The sequence below is a fragment of the Oncorhynchus clarkii genome, chromosome 13, assembly GCF_045791955.1.
Source record: "Oncorhynchus clarkii lewisi isolate Uvic-CL-2024 chromosome 13, UVic_Ocla_1.0, whole genome shotgun sequence".
NCBI classification, from domain to species: domain Eukaryota; kingdom Metazoa; phylum Chordata; class Actinopteri; order Salmoniformes; family Salmonidae; genus Oncorhynchus; species Oncorhynchus clarkii.
In genome coordinates this window covers 44485720-44498513 of record NC_092159.1, presented here as the reverse complement: position 1 = coordinate 44498513, position 12794 = coordinate 44485720, and the positions used below count along the sequence as shown (strand labels likewise).

At 41.1% G+C, this 12794-nt stretch overlaps 1 protein-coding gene across 5 annotated transcripts; it reads left to right on the top strand.

The window, feature by feature from the left end:
- The first annotated feature begins 813 nt into the window (after positions 1-813).
- Positions 814-11058, top strand: LOC139364832 (PRKCA-binding protein-like). Of its 5 annotated transcripts, none has more exons than XM_071101968.1 (13): positions 814-888; positions 3681-3782; positions 4780-4891; positions 5118-5246; positions 6257-6323; positions 6965-7054; positions 7541-7594; positions 7689-7751; positions 7955-8088; positions 8274-8366; positions 8494-8544; positions 8675-8819; positions 9380-11058. In XM_071101968.1, exons 2-13 carry the CDS (start codon positions 3742-3744, stop codon positions 9637-9639), a joined length of 1239 nt encoding a protein of 412 aa, XP_070958069.1. In that variant the 5' UTR covers positions 814-888; positions 3681-3741; the 3' UTR covers positions 9640-11058. The 5 variants fall into 5 exon arrangements, with proteins under 5 accessions (XP_070958069.1, XP_070958065.1, XP_070958066.1 ...); XM_071101964.1 differs by having other exon boundaries at positions 872-888; positions 3717-3782; XM_071101965.1 differs by lacking the exon at positions 814-888 and adding an exon at positions 2803-3001 and having other exon boundaries at positions 3717-3782.
- The last annotated feature ends 1736 nt before the right edge of the window (positions 11059-12794 follow it).

Here is a 12794-nt window from a genome sequence, read left to right as displayed (position 1 = left end):
TGCAGTGTATTGGCGCTAGTTTCCTTAAAACGATACTAGCAGGAGATTACATGGACATAGGCCCTAATTGTTTCTGTTATATTGAACACCTGAAACACTGCCCAAGATTCTCCGTTTGTCTAGTCAGGATCAAACCCACCTCCCTCCATCTTTCCAACCTCCATTTTCACACCTTGAATATAGAACCCTGTTGGAGTGGATTGTGGATCTCTCTCTTCTCATCCCCCCAGCAGCCGGCAATCTTTGAGTGGCACACGAGCACAGTGCCATCAGTGTCATCATTGAAACGTGGGTTAAAGTGCAGTGCCAGGTCGATCTGGAACCTGGATATGGGAAATAGGAAATAACATTGTTCCAGAAACCCTAATACATGTCTGTCTAACCTTAATGGATTTCACACCTACATTATACCAAAACAAAACCCTTCTCTGGTCCGTCCTCTCCTCTTTTGAGCAATAATTTGTGAACCTGGTAGTTTATTTATTTTTTAATGCTATGGGTCCCTCTGTGTGATATAAACAGTTAAATGCAGCTCCCGAGTGCCACAGTGTTCTAAGACACTGCATCTCAGTGCAAGAGGCGCCACTGCAGTACCTGGTTTGAATCTAGGCTGCATCACATCCGGCTGTGATTGGGAGTCCAATAGGGCGGCGCACAATTGGGCCGGGTTTGACCAGGGTAGGCCGTCATTGTAAATAAGAATTTGTTCTTAACTGACTTGACTAGTTAAATAAAAAATGTAATTTCTTAAATGTACCTCATTCTAATCATTCTAATCCATAATCCTCCCCTGTACTTTGAACTGGTCTCCAGCTCTCAGCTCCACATGCTTCAGCTCAAGTTCCTATGAAGAACCATATAAATAAATTGAGTGCTTTTGAACATAAGGTAAAATAGATTTTGTATTTTAATATTGTGTTCTGTTAACATTTAGACTACGTTACCCAGCAGGCTATGCGGGCGGGGAAGGTGGTTGAAGAATGCCTTGCATGGTTAAACAAGGGTTTTTCTAGCTGAAGTATATGTTAATTAAAAGTAGTTAAACCTACGCCCCAGTTTGTCATTATATAAGGAACAAACATAACAAATGTCATGTTGGGTTATAAATATGTAATGACTTAATAATCATTGGAATCAATGTACAGTGCATGCATAGATTACTTTTTCAACAATTACCATGTTGTCAAAACATAATCAAGACTCAAGGGCCTGATCGTTTAAATTAATTCACTCAGTAACACATCTGAGTGCAGTAAGCATATAGGCCACTATGGCTGCGTTTACACAGGCAGCCCAATTCTGATCTTTTTCCACACAAGATAAGATTTGGTGCTGCCTGTATAAACACAGCCTCTTCAGTAAGTAAGTAACTGTGTGGAATAAAAGTATCAGCACATGAAAGCATGACATTTAGTGAGACTTACCATTGGCATTGCCATGTTGTCACTGGTGGTGAAAGCGGCCCTGAATGTGGTTTGAGTTGCAAGACGGACTGGGATCGGACAAGATAACCTTATTTCCTGAGATACAGAGAGTAAAATGTTAGTTGGAAGTTTGAACTATCCTTTTATGTGGGCAACCCTCCTCACACAGGTCACCAACTGATTAGCATGATAATGAGGCGTGCTTAATGATGATTCAATAAATAAATAAAAATGGTTCTCTCACTCACACCCTGATACTAGGTTATGACAAGAAGCTTGGTGGCAGACTGGCAGTGAAGATAGTTGCCTACTAAACTGATGCTTTTACTCACACTGAAAAGCCTGATCTTTGATCAGTCACTCTGATCAGTAATCAACTATGTAGTGCTGCCCTGTATATTATAAACGGGCGGTTTGAACCGTGAATGCTGATTGGCTGACAGCAGCTAGTGGAGCTGTGATGACAGAGTTTAAAGTAAATGACTGTCCAGTGAAAAATCGCCCTTTTAAAAGCTCATGTTGTGCAACTCATACCCAAATAATGTTGTCAACTCATCTTTTACTCATATTTTGTGGCTAAAGCATACATTTCAGAAAAAAACACACTTCAAACCCCACCTTAGAGATGTCTCTCAAATAGATCGTTTCAAAAATGCTTGCTATTTCCTCATATAACGTGATGTCACGTTTTTGGCCGAGACTGGCTGAGCTGGCAGTTAAGTCGTTTACTTGTCATTCATATTTTTAACGACTGGTATAGCCCACAGCATTCTGTTGTTTCAAACACAGAAAATATGCTTTTTAACATAATAAAAAATGGAAGGAAATAACAATTTAACTAACATTGTAATTAATTATAGGTCATATTTAATATAAATCTTGAAACACTGGACAGTTAAAGTGCATGATCTGCCCTTAACAAATACAACAATGAATAGATGTTATGAATCAACCGTATATTCAGATATATGTGCTGGGAAAGTGTGACGACTTCCCTAGCCTATCAAACTTTTGACTCTTTGAACGGTCTTCCAAGTGCAAACATACAAAAACGCTATTGAAAATATTTTATAAAAGGCATCAGGTAGAATAAGAAGATGAATCAACAACTACAATTTTATACATATCTTAAATGACAGCGTTTTAATTAATTGTATGATATAATATTGAAATCCAGTCCAAAACAGTATGGTCCTTTCTATCTGGACTCCTTGGGATGTCCCTACCCCATTGAAGTAGAAATGTTAAATGGTTAAGGTTAGGTAAGGATTATGGTTAGTGGGACGTCCCAAGGTCCAGGATAGCGCTGTGGGCATGTTAGTGTTTAATTAATAAATAATAAATAAATACAAATCTCTATGGGGAAAAGGAATCACTGACAGTTTCCGCAAATTACCGGAAGTGACGAGGACATGTAAACAGAATCTTCTTTTTGACAGATGAACAACCCGTGAAGTGGTCCGAAGGAATACAAAATAATCTAAAATAAAATGTACATTTAAACAAACATTCCCCAGGGGCATGAGATAAACGTTTGTGTTAAGATAACAACGCGCATGTCATCAACTGTGTCGGAGGTAAATAGCTGGCCAGTGGCCACCTTCCTTTTTTTTTATCATGCTCATTTGCGATACACATACTGCTGACAGCTGCCAACATTAGGTAGCCTAGCTAGCAAGTAAGCTAACCATTATTTCGGGAGGTGGCTTGCTACGGTGCAGCGGTCCAAGGCACTGCATCGCTGTGCTAGAGGTGTCACTAAAGACCCTGGTTCGATTCCAGGCTGTATCACAACCGGCCGCGATTGGGAGTCCCATCGGGCGGCACACAATTGGCCCAGCGTTGTTAGGGTTTGGCCGGGGTAGGCCGTCATTGTAAATAAGAACGTGTTCTTAACTGACTTGCTTGGTTAAATAAATGCCTAGCTAGGCTTGAACCAGTACCTACTAACGTTAGCTGGGCTTGAGGACACGACGATCTCGTCATATTCATCGTCTACTAAAAGCCCAGGTACTGGTTCAAGCTAGGCTCAGCTATCTACCAGCTGTGTTGGCTTCATCATTAACTGACAGCAGCTAGCTAATTCCCATTTCTTGCCAGCAAATAAAGGAAAGTTTTCTAGTTATTTGTTGCCCACATATTTTGTTACAGTTACTGTGTCAGCATTGGCAACCTTAACCAGTGATGGAATTTTGTGTTAGGTAACCAGTTAACTTTTTTTAATGTCTTTATAGACATAGCTACTGCTTGACTAAGATTAACCAATGCCATTCTTGTTTTCCTCCAAGCCAGATCATACAGGATAAACAGTCCTGGAATGTTCACAGACATGGACTATGAGTTGGAGGAGGACAAACTGTAAGTAAATATGATTAGCATATTTTTCATGTTCTACATGTAAAAAAAAAAGTGATAACAGGTTTTTAGAAATATTTGCAAATGTATATAAAAAAATCAGAAATACCTTATTGACATAAGTATTCAGACCCTTTGCCATGAGACTCAAAATTGAGCTCAGGTGCATCCTGTTTCCAGTCATCATCCTTGAGATGTGTTCCATGTTTTATGTTTTACACTCCACCAATCAGGCTTTTATGCTAGAGTGGCTTGACTGAAGTATTTCCTCCAGTAAAATGCACATGACAGTCCGCTTGGAGTTTGCCAAAAGGCACATAAAGGAATCTGACCATGAGAAACAAGATTCTCTAGTCTGATGAAACCAAGATTGAACTCTTTGGCCTGAATGCCAAGCATCACATCTGGGGGGAACCAGGCACCGCTCATCACCTGGCCAATACCATCCCTACGGTGAAGCATGGTGGTGGCAGCATCATGCTTTGCTTTCCCAGCCAGAGCCCGGACTTGAACCTGATCAAGCATCTCTTGAGGGACCTGAATTTAGCTGTGTAGCGACACTCTCCATCCAACCTGACAGAGCTTGTACCCCCCAAATGTAGGTGTGCCAAGCTTGTAGCGTCATACACAAGAAGACTTGAGGCTGTAATCGCTGCCAAAAGTGCTTCATCAAAGTACTGAGTAAAGGGTCTGAATACTTATGTAAATGTAATATTTCCGGGGGTGTTGTATTATACATTTGCCAAAATTTCTAATAACCTGTTTTTGCTTTGCCATTATGGGGTTTGTGTGTAGATTGATGAAGGAAAACAATTATTTAATACATTTTAGAATAAGGCTGTAACGTAACAAAATGTGGAAAAAGTGAAGGGGTCTGAATACTTTCCAAATGCACTGTACATCTCATCTAAATGGCTTTGACAGCGCTTGCTTTCCCAAATCATATTGTAGACACTAGACAGACAATGTATTAAAAGGATCTCCAATTATTCTTTAACAGGGGGATCCCTACAGTCCCTGGGATTATATCCCTGAAGAAGGATGCTCAGAACCTGATAGGGATCAGCATCGGGGGTGGGGCGCAGTACTGTCCCTGTCTTTACATTGTACAGGTATTATGTACCTCTGTACTGTACCTCAGTCTTTAGAGCAGTAGTGTTTGGTTCAGTAGCTATGTATCCAGAGTGTTAACTAAATCAAAAACATTAGATTATAGATGCATTGTATAACCTATTATCTTGAACTTTCTTAAATCAGTTTGTTTTAAGGCTCTGAGCTCTTATGGCTTGGTTTTTGTCATTATTGGATATATTCTTTACATATAACTATCTCTGTCAGGTCTTTGACAACACCCCTGCTGCTCTGGAGGGGACTCTGGCGTCTGGTGACGAGATCACAGGAGTGAACGGCAAACCTGTGAAGGGCAAGACAAAGGTGGAGGTGGCAAAGATGATTCAGGCTGTCCAGGTACAATAAGAGGGCTTGGAATCAACTTTTCAATCAATTTTGGTTTGATACTGCAAAAGACTACAAACCAGTTAGTGTATTTCCTGTTGTTATTTTTTTGTTAGCCACACAACCCAAACCATGTACCAACACTGACAAGACTAACAAGACTAACAAGACTAACACTTACCAGTAGATAAAAATAGAAAGTCCAAAGCCACAGTATTTAATTATGGATTCTGTGTTTTTTATCAGTAAATGACCAGTCATTCTGAAAAGGGCTGCGGTCACTATGTGACGTTAAATAATAGGGACACCTCAGATCGGTCAGCGGAGCTAGTAAGAACAGGGCAATAACCAGGAGTTTGGGCCCCTCACATCACCAGTGTGGAGTAGCAATGCTGTTTCTAAATCTATTGTGACGACACAGGAAGCTATGTGAGTTCAATGACTACCCCACCATGGTCTGTGCTCAGGATTTGAGAGATGTGGAGAGATGCTCCACTGTCTGTATAAAGGATTAGTATGTGCCATTGTTGCCCTTAGGCTTCGCTGACTTTCATTTATTTGCATGCTATGCCCACAGAGTTGAAATTGTCACTGATATTTATTGTTATTACTTGCAAACTTTGTGCAGTTTTATCAGCGGAGCTGTAATTCTTATGTTTCTACACTTGCAGAAACACCTTTGTTTGGCTTAAATACTGCTATATTGTCCTTCATGATTTTCAGTTGAAATTAGTTGCAGACACACTTTGTACACATGGATTGTTTGGCAATACCTGGTTCACTATGACCTGCCTGTAACGCAAGTCCTCAGACTAACCAGGGGAGAAAACCAATGTCAGCTTAGGTAGATCTATCAAAACTGTTTTGCCTGGAGGAACCCCATAGGCTATATATTTTAGTTTGAGTAATATGACCCCTGGGGGATGTGTCTGTGGATTTGCATCATGGTTTTTATTATACTGAGGTGGTGTTTGAGTTACTGTCTTCCTTATCTCTTCCATGCATTCCTCTTGTCTTTGCAGGGAGAAGCAACGATCCACTACAACAAGCTGCAGGCTGACCCCAAACAGGGGAAGTCACTGGACATAGGTAACAGTCGCAGAACACATCTCTAAAATGTACAGGTCATTGACAAAATAAAGGAAACACCAACATAGTGTCTTAATAGAACGTTGGGCCGTCTCGAACCGCTAGAACAGATTCAATGCTCCTTGGCATAGATTCTACAAGTGTCTGGATCTCTATTGGAGGGATGCGACACCATTCTTCCACAAGAAATTCTGTGTTTTGTTGATGGTGGTGGAAAACGCTGTCTCAGGCACCGCTCCAGAATCTCCCATAAGTGTTCAATGGGGTTGAGATCTGGTGACTGGCACGGCCGTAGCATATCGTGAAAGATCAGCAAATTGCGCAGTCTTCATCACTGAAGCTCTTGTCAAACTTGCCCCAACAATCATCCCTCTTGCAAAGTCACTATGATCTCTTCTTCTAGCCATGGTAGCCAAAATACTGGGCAACTGGGCATTTTTATACATGACCCTAAGCATGACAGGATATTAATTCCACAACTGTGTAGAAGCACCTGCTTTCAACAGTACATTTTATCCCTCATTTACTCAAGTGTTTCCTTTATGTTGGCAGTTTCCTATATATGGGTAGAGTACCATTCTTACTCACCAGAAAGACAGATGCTACCATCATAGTATGTTTTTACATCTGGTGTGTTTTAGTGCTGAAGAAGGTGAAGCACCGCCTGGTGGAGAACATGAGCTCTGGTACAGCTGATGCTCTGGGGCTCAGCAGAGCCATACTCTGCAATGGTGAGACTGGGACAAAACACGCTGTCCATCCGTCTGGCCATGTTATAGATTTCTATTAGTTCTGACTACTTTCCTCATTGCATACACCTTAAGCCAATTACAGTCAATTGAAGCCAATTTAGTTGGCATCATCCCTAAGATACTGGCATACTCATTTCAGCATTTGATCTTGTAGAATTTACTTGTGTTTTCTGACTCACGTGTTTGACTAAAGCTGATAATCAGATACATTGACACGCAGGACCAAAATGAACATATGGCGGGAGTCAACGCAATCACGCATTAGATGACTCATTCGGAGTACCATTTAAAAAATGTCACTTCTAACTTTTTTTCAGATACTATCTAGTATGCTAGTATGGGTATTCGGACACGGCCACTGCATAATCTCTGTACAATCTCATGATGACTGATATCATCTGGACCGGAGAGGGGCACTATGCTACTACTGTAAGTGTCCTCATACTAGGCCCGTTTTATTTTCAGATGGTCTGGTGAAGAGACTGGAGGAGTTGGAGAAAACAGCAGAGCTGTACAAAGGTATTTTTAAAATTATTGTAATGTTATTATGTGTGACATTCTCCATACGTTCTCCCCTCTTCATGCAGCACTGTCCTTGTTTGTCTCTTCACAGGCCTGATGGAGCACACGAAAAGACTGCTCAGAGCCTTCTTTGAACTCTCTCAGACACACAGAGGTGAGTTACCACACCTTGAAACTACACAAACCTTATGTTAAACTACAGATCTAGACACAATATAACCATGTACTATGATCATACTGAAGCTCCCTCACACACTGAAAGTGAACAGGTTTGTATTTACAGTAATGTGTTGCATGCCATGAGACTGGCTGATGTTTGATTGTTCCACTCTCTCCCTCTGCCTGGACGACCCTCAGCGTTTGGGGATGTGTTCTCTGTGATCGGGGTACGGGAGCCTCAGGCTGCAGCCAGTGAGGCCTTTGTGAAGTTTGCTGAGGCCCATCGCAACATGGAGAAGTACGGTATCCAGCTGCTAAAGACCATCAAGCCTGTGAGTAGTAGAAGAAATGAACAAACAGTCAAATCAATACACAAACCATTAACAGGATTCATATGCCAACACCCCAACAAGCTTGCGTTCACCCCTGCATATACCTAGATTAGATAAAGTACATCCCCACACATATATAGGTGATTCAATTAATCATGTTCCTCTCTCTGTCTCCTGTTTTGTAGATGCTCCATGACCTGAACACCTACCTTCATAAGGCAATACCAGATACCAAGCTCACCATCCGCAAATACCTGGATGTCAAATTTGAGTACTTGGTGAGAGGAGACCCCTTATTCAAAATGTCAACATTGGTCAACTAAAAACAGGGTCTAAACTGTACCGAAGTGTTTATTTCTAATGTGTTAGTCATTGGCGTAAAAGTTAATTCATTTTGTGTTCCAGTCTTACTGTCTGAAAGTGAAGGAGATGGACGATGAAGAGTACAGCTGCATTGTGGGTACCTTACCTTACTTCCTATGCCTGTAGTCCACACAGAAATACTGATATATCAATGAGTAACAAAGTGGATCTCTGTAGCGTGTTTGTGATTTAGTTTTTCTTATATACCTGTGTGCTTCCTTAGGCGATGGGAGAGCCCATGTATCGCGTCGGCACCGGGAACTACGAGTACCGGCTTGTGCTGCGGTGTCGACAGGAGGCCCGTGCTCGGTTCGCCAAGATGAGAAAGGATGTGCTGGAGAAGATTGAGCTACTGGACCAGAAACATGGTTTGTTCTCTCTCTGTGTCTGTCTACCTAGGAGAATCATCCTCTCCATTAACGCTCTGTCCAGCTACCTGTAATAAGTGGACAGAGTATCTGTCCAAACAGTCTCTCTCCGTTTGCCCATTACTAATGGATATAAAAGCCTTCCCACTGGGCAAACACTGGGTATAGCAACGTTGTTTCCACGTGGAAAACTGATTGGATTTGCAAAATCATCAACGCAAGGGAATTTTGTATTATTTTTCACCCAACTTTTTATAATAATTATTTTAGATTTGATGTTGTATTCAAGTTAGTTGAAACCTCAATCAAATGTAAATCAAAACTAGACGTTGAACTGACATCTGTGCCCAGCGGGTAAATCTTATCCAATGTATGATCAGTCCCTCTCTCCCTGCTTCACGATATACTAATGTATCAGAATGAGAGTTTCTCGGCACAGATGGCCTACTAATTGTAAACAACTCGTTTTTCGACCTCTGCACTGCTAGGAAATACCAGATATGTCTGGTGTGGTATTAAGGTAGGGTGTGTGTCTACATCTTTCTCCCTTCCTGCTTCAGTCCAGGACATCGTGTTCCAGCTGCAGCGTTTTGTGTCAGGCATGTCGCGCTACTACGACGAGTGCTACGCCGTGCTGAAGGATGCTGACGTTTTCCCCATCGAGGTGGACCTCTCCCGCACAATGATCAACTACGGCAGCCAGTCACGCTCCTTCACAGAAGAGGAGGAGGAGGAGGAGGGAGGAGGAAGTGAAGAACAGGATGGGGGTGCTGGCAAGCAGGCTGAGAACGGTGCTGAAAAACTGATTGATGATTATTGAGAGTTTATATGATTGTTTTCTGGAGCAAAATTCCACCTACGTCTATCAACTGCCACTTTGCATTTATTTAGCAATGATTAGTTAAATATGTGGAAATTGTCAGCAAAGTCATCACACTGGAAAATACTACTGTGAATTGCTGCTATTCAACTGTACTGGAACTAACTATTGCAACCTACTGTAACCAATACCTTTTCCACAACTGACAGCCATCACTGTAACCAACTTTGTGGGGCTTGTATCGATTTCTCAACGGGTTTTTACTGGATCAGTTTATTTCAAGTCCCTACCAAACACATCAGATTGGTAGATGATATTTCCCTAAAAAATGTTATATCGTTGCTAAATGAGTGCAGCATAGTATGTTACAGAATGAATGGGCAAAGTGTATTTTGTAGGAGATGCTGATGATTCAGTTTAGAGAAGTGTATATATGTTTGGGAAGGAAGGACCTTCAGTCTCACGAGTCTATTCTCAACAAGTGGCTAGTCCTGGGTCTTGGTGAGATGACAGCGGTTAAATGCTGTTCCCGATAAAATGATGGAACATTTTGGGGAGAGCACATGATTAAGAGAGATCATTAACCACGGCTGGTCACAGACCAAAATAGGACTCATTTTCCATTGACACAAGCCCTGATGTTACAAGTTTAACAGTCCCACTCAATATTTAGAATTCAATCTGCACAAAACCACATGACATTTGAATGGGGTAGTTGAACATAGTAGTGAGGTACAAATCACTTGTAAAGGATGAGTGTGTAATGGCAAGGTTTGGCCCAAACAGCATTTTAAACTGTATGAAGGAACCTCGGTCAAATTACATTTTATAATTCCACAGTGTGTTTTTTTTGTTACTTGTCTTTTTCTGTCATTGTTAAGGATTTCTCTGTCTCGCTGCTGCACCCGATGCTAGATTCTCAGCCCCACTACAGTATAATAATCATAAAACAAGTGCAGTAGAGGGCAGTGTTCTTTCAAACTGGAATGTATTTAATCAAATGGACCTTTGACTTATGTTTTGATTTGTCAACTACTGAACTGTATTGATTTTGTGCTGAAGCTTTAATCTGGTTACATTGCTACTCTCACTCAGTTCCACAAAGTGAACCTTGAACATTATACCAATTTGATATGTGTAAATTGTGTTTTTATTTTGCTCTATGCTTCATGTATTATTCAAATACAGTATGTATCCATTGTGAAAATCATGGGCTCATAAGGCATTTACAATATAAGGAACATTGCTGGAGCTTCCAGAATGTCTTATTTTATTTAGATATTGAATATTTGTATTTCCTATGTGTGTTTTAATCTTGTGTTGAGCTCTTCTGTGTTTGTCTTTATGTTACATGTTGTGTAGGTAAAAGAAGGATTCATTAATTATTCAGATTTAATTAAAGTTGTTTCTGCAAAAAAATATTTGGTAACCATTCTGTGTGTTAAGATACAAAAATATAACTGGATTGTTTAGATCACATGTTTATATGTGACCTTCTTCGCACGCTTTGAGGATAACACAGTGCCCCTGACGCAGCCCGCTACCAAGGACTGTGGGCTCTCCTCCGTGGCCGACATGAGTAAAACATTTGGAGTGGCTTGTGAAAGTATTCACCCCCTTGGCATTTTTCCTATTTTGTTGCCTTACAACCTGGAATTAAATTTGATTTTGGGGGGGGTTGTATCATTTGATTTACGCAACACGCCTACCACTTTGAAGATGCAAAATATTTTTTACTGTGAAACAAACAAGACAAAAAAACAGAACATTTGAGCATGCATAACTATTCACCCCCCCCCCCAAAAGACAATACTTTGTAGAGCCACCTTTTGCAGCAATTATAGCTGCAAGTTTCTTGTGGTAATTTTGCCAAGCTTATTTTAAATAAATAAAATCAGCTTGGCACATCTAGCCACTGGGACTTTTGCCCATTCTTCAAGGCAAAAGTGCTCCAGCTCCTTCAAGTTGGATGGGTTCCGCTGGTGTACAGCTATCTTTAAGTCATACTACAGATTCTCAATTGGATTGACGTCTGGTCTTTGACTCGGTCATTCTCACAATAATTTCCCTGTATTTAGCGCCATCCATCATTACTTCAATTCTGACTAGTTTCCCAGTCCCTGCCGATGAAAGACATCCCCACAGCATGATGCTGCCACCACCATGCTTCACTGTGGCGATGTTGTTCTTGGGGGTGATGAGAGGTGTTGGGTTTGCACCAGACATAGTGTTTTCCTTGATGGCCAAAAAGCTACATTTTAGTCTAATCTGACCAGAGTACCTCCTTCCATATGTTTGGAGTCTCCCACATGCCTTTTGGCAAACACTGAACATGGTTGCATATTTTTTTATTTAAGCAATGGCTTTTTTCTGGCCACTCTTCCATAAAGCCCAGCTCTGTGGAGTGTGCGGCTTAAAGTGGTCCTATGGACAGATGCTCCAATCTCCAATCTCTTTGCAGCTCCTTCAGGGTTATCTTTGGTCTCTTTGTTGCCTCTCTGATTAATGCCCTCCTTGCCTGGTCCATGAGTTTTGGTGAGCAGCCCTCTCTTTGCAGGTTTGTTTTTGGTGCCATATTCTTTACATCTTTTAATAATGGATTTAATGGTGATCTGTGGAATGTTCAACCCTGATCTGTACTTCTCCACAACATTGTCCCTGACCTGTTTGGAGAGCTCTTTGCTCTTCATGGTGCCGCTTGCTTGGTGGTGCCCCTTGTTAAGTGGTGTTGCAGACTCTGGAGCCTTTCAGAACAGGTCTAAATATACTGAGATCATGTGACAGATCATGTGACACTTAGATTGCACACAGGTGTCCTTTATTTAACTAATTCTGTGACCTCTGAAGGTAATTGGTTGCACCAGATCTTATTTAGGGGCTTCATAGCAAAGGGGGTGAATACATATGCACATTTTTTTATATTTTTTAAATATTTTTCTTTAAACAAGTTATTTTTTTCATTTCACTTCACCAATTTGGACTATTTTATGTATGTCGATTACATGAAATTCAAATAAAAATCTAGTTATAGTACAGGTTGTAATGCAAAAAAAATAGGGAAAACGTCAAGGGGGATGAATACTTTTGCAAGTCACTGTAAACGTGTTAACCCTCGCAGGGCTGCCGGCCCAGACGGCATCCCTAACCGCATCCTC

Excerpts from the sequence above, each read along its gene's own strand:
- LOC139364832 (XM_071101968.1), top strand. The coding sequence starts at position 3,742 with ATGTTCACAGACATGGACTATGAGTTGGAGGAGGACAAACT. Across the intron at positions 4,892-5,117 it reads CCTGTCTTTACATTGTACAG|GTCTTTGACAACACCCCTGC; the intron begins GTATTATGTACC and ends TATCTCTGTCAG. Across the intron at positions 8,367-8,493 it reads ATGTCAAATTTGAGTACTTG|TCTTACTGTCTGAAAGTGAA; the intron begins GTGAGAGGAGAC and ends TTTGTGTTCCAG.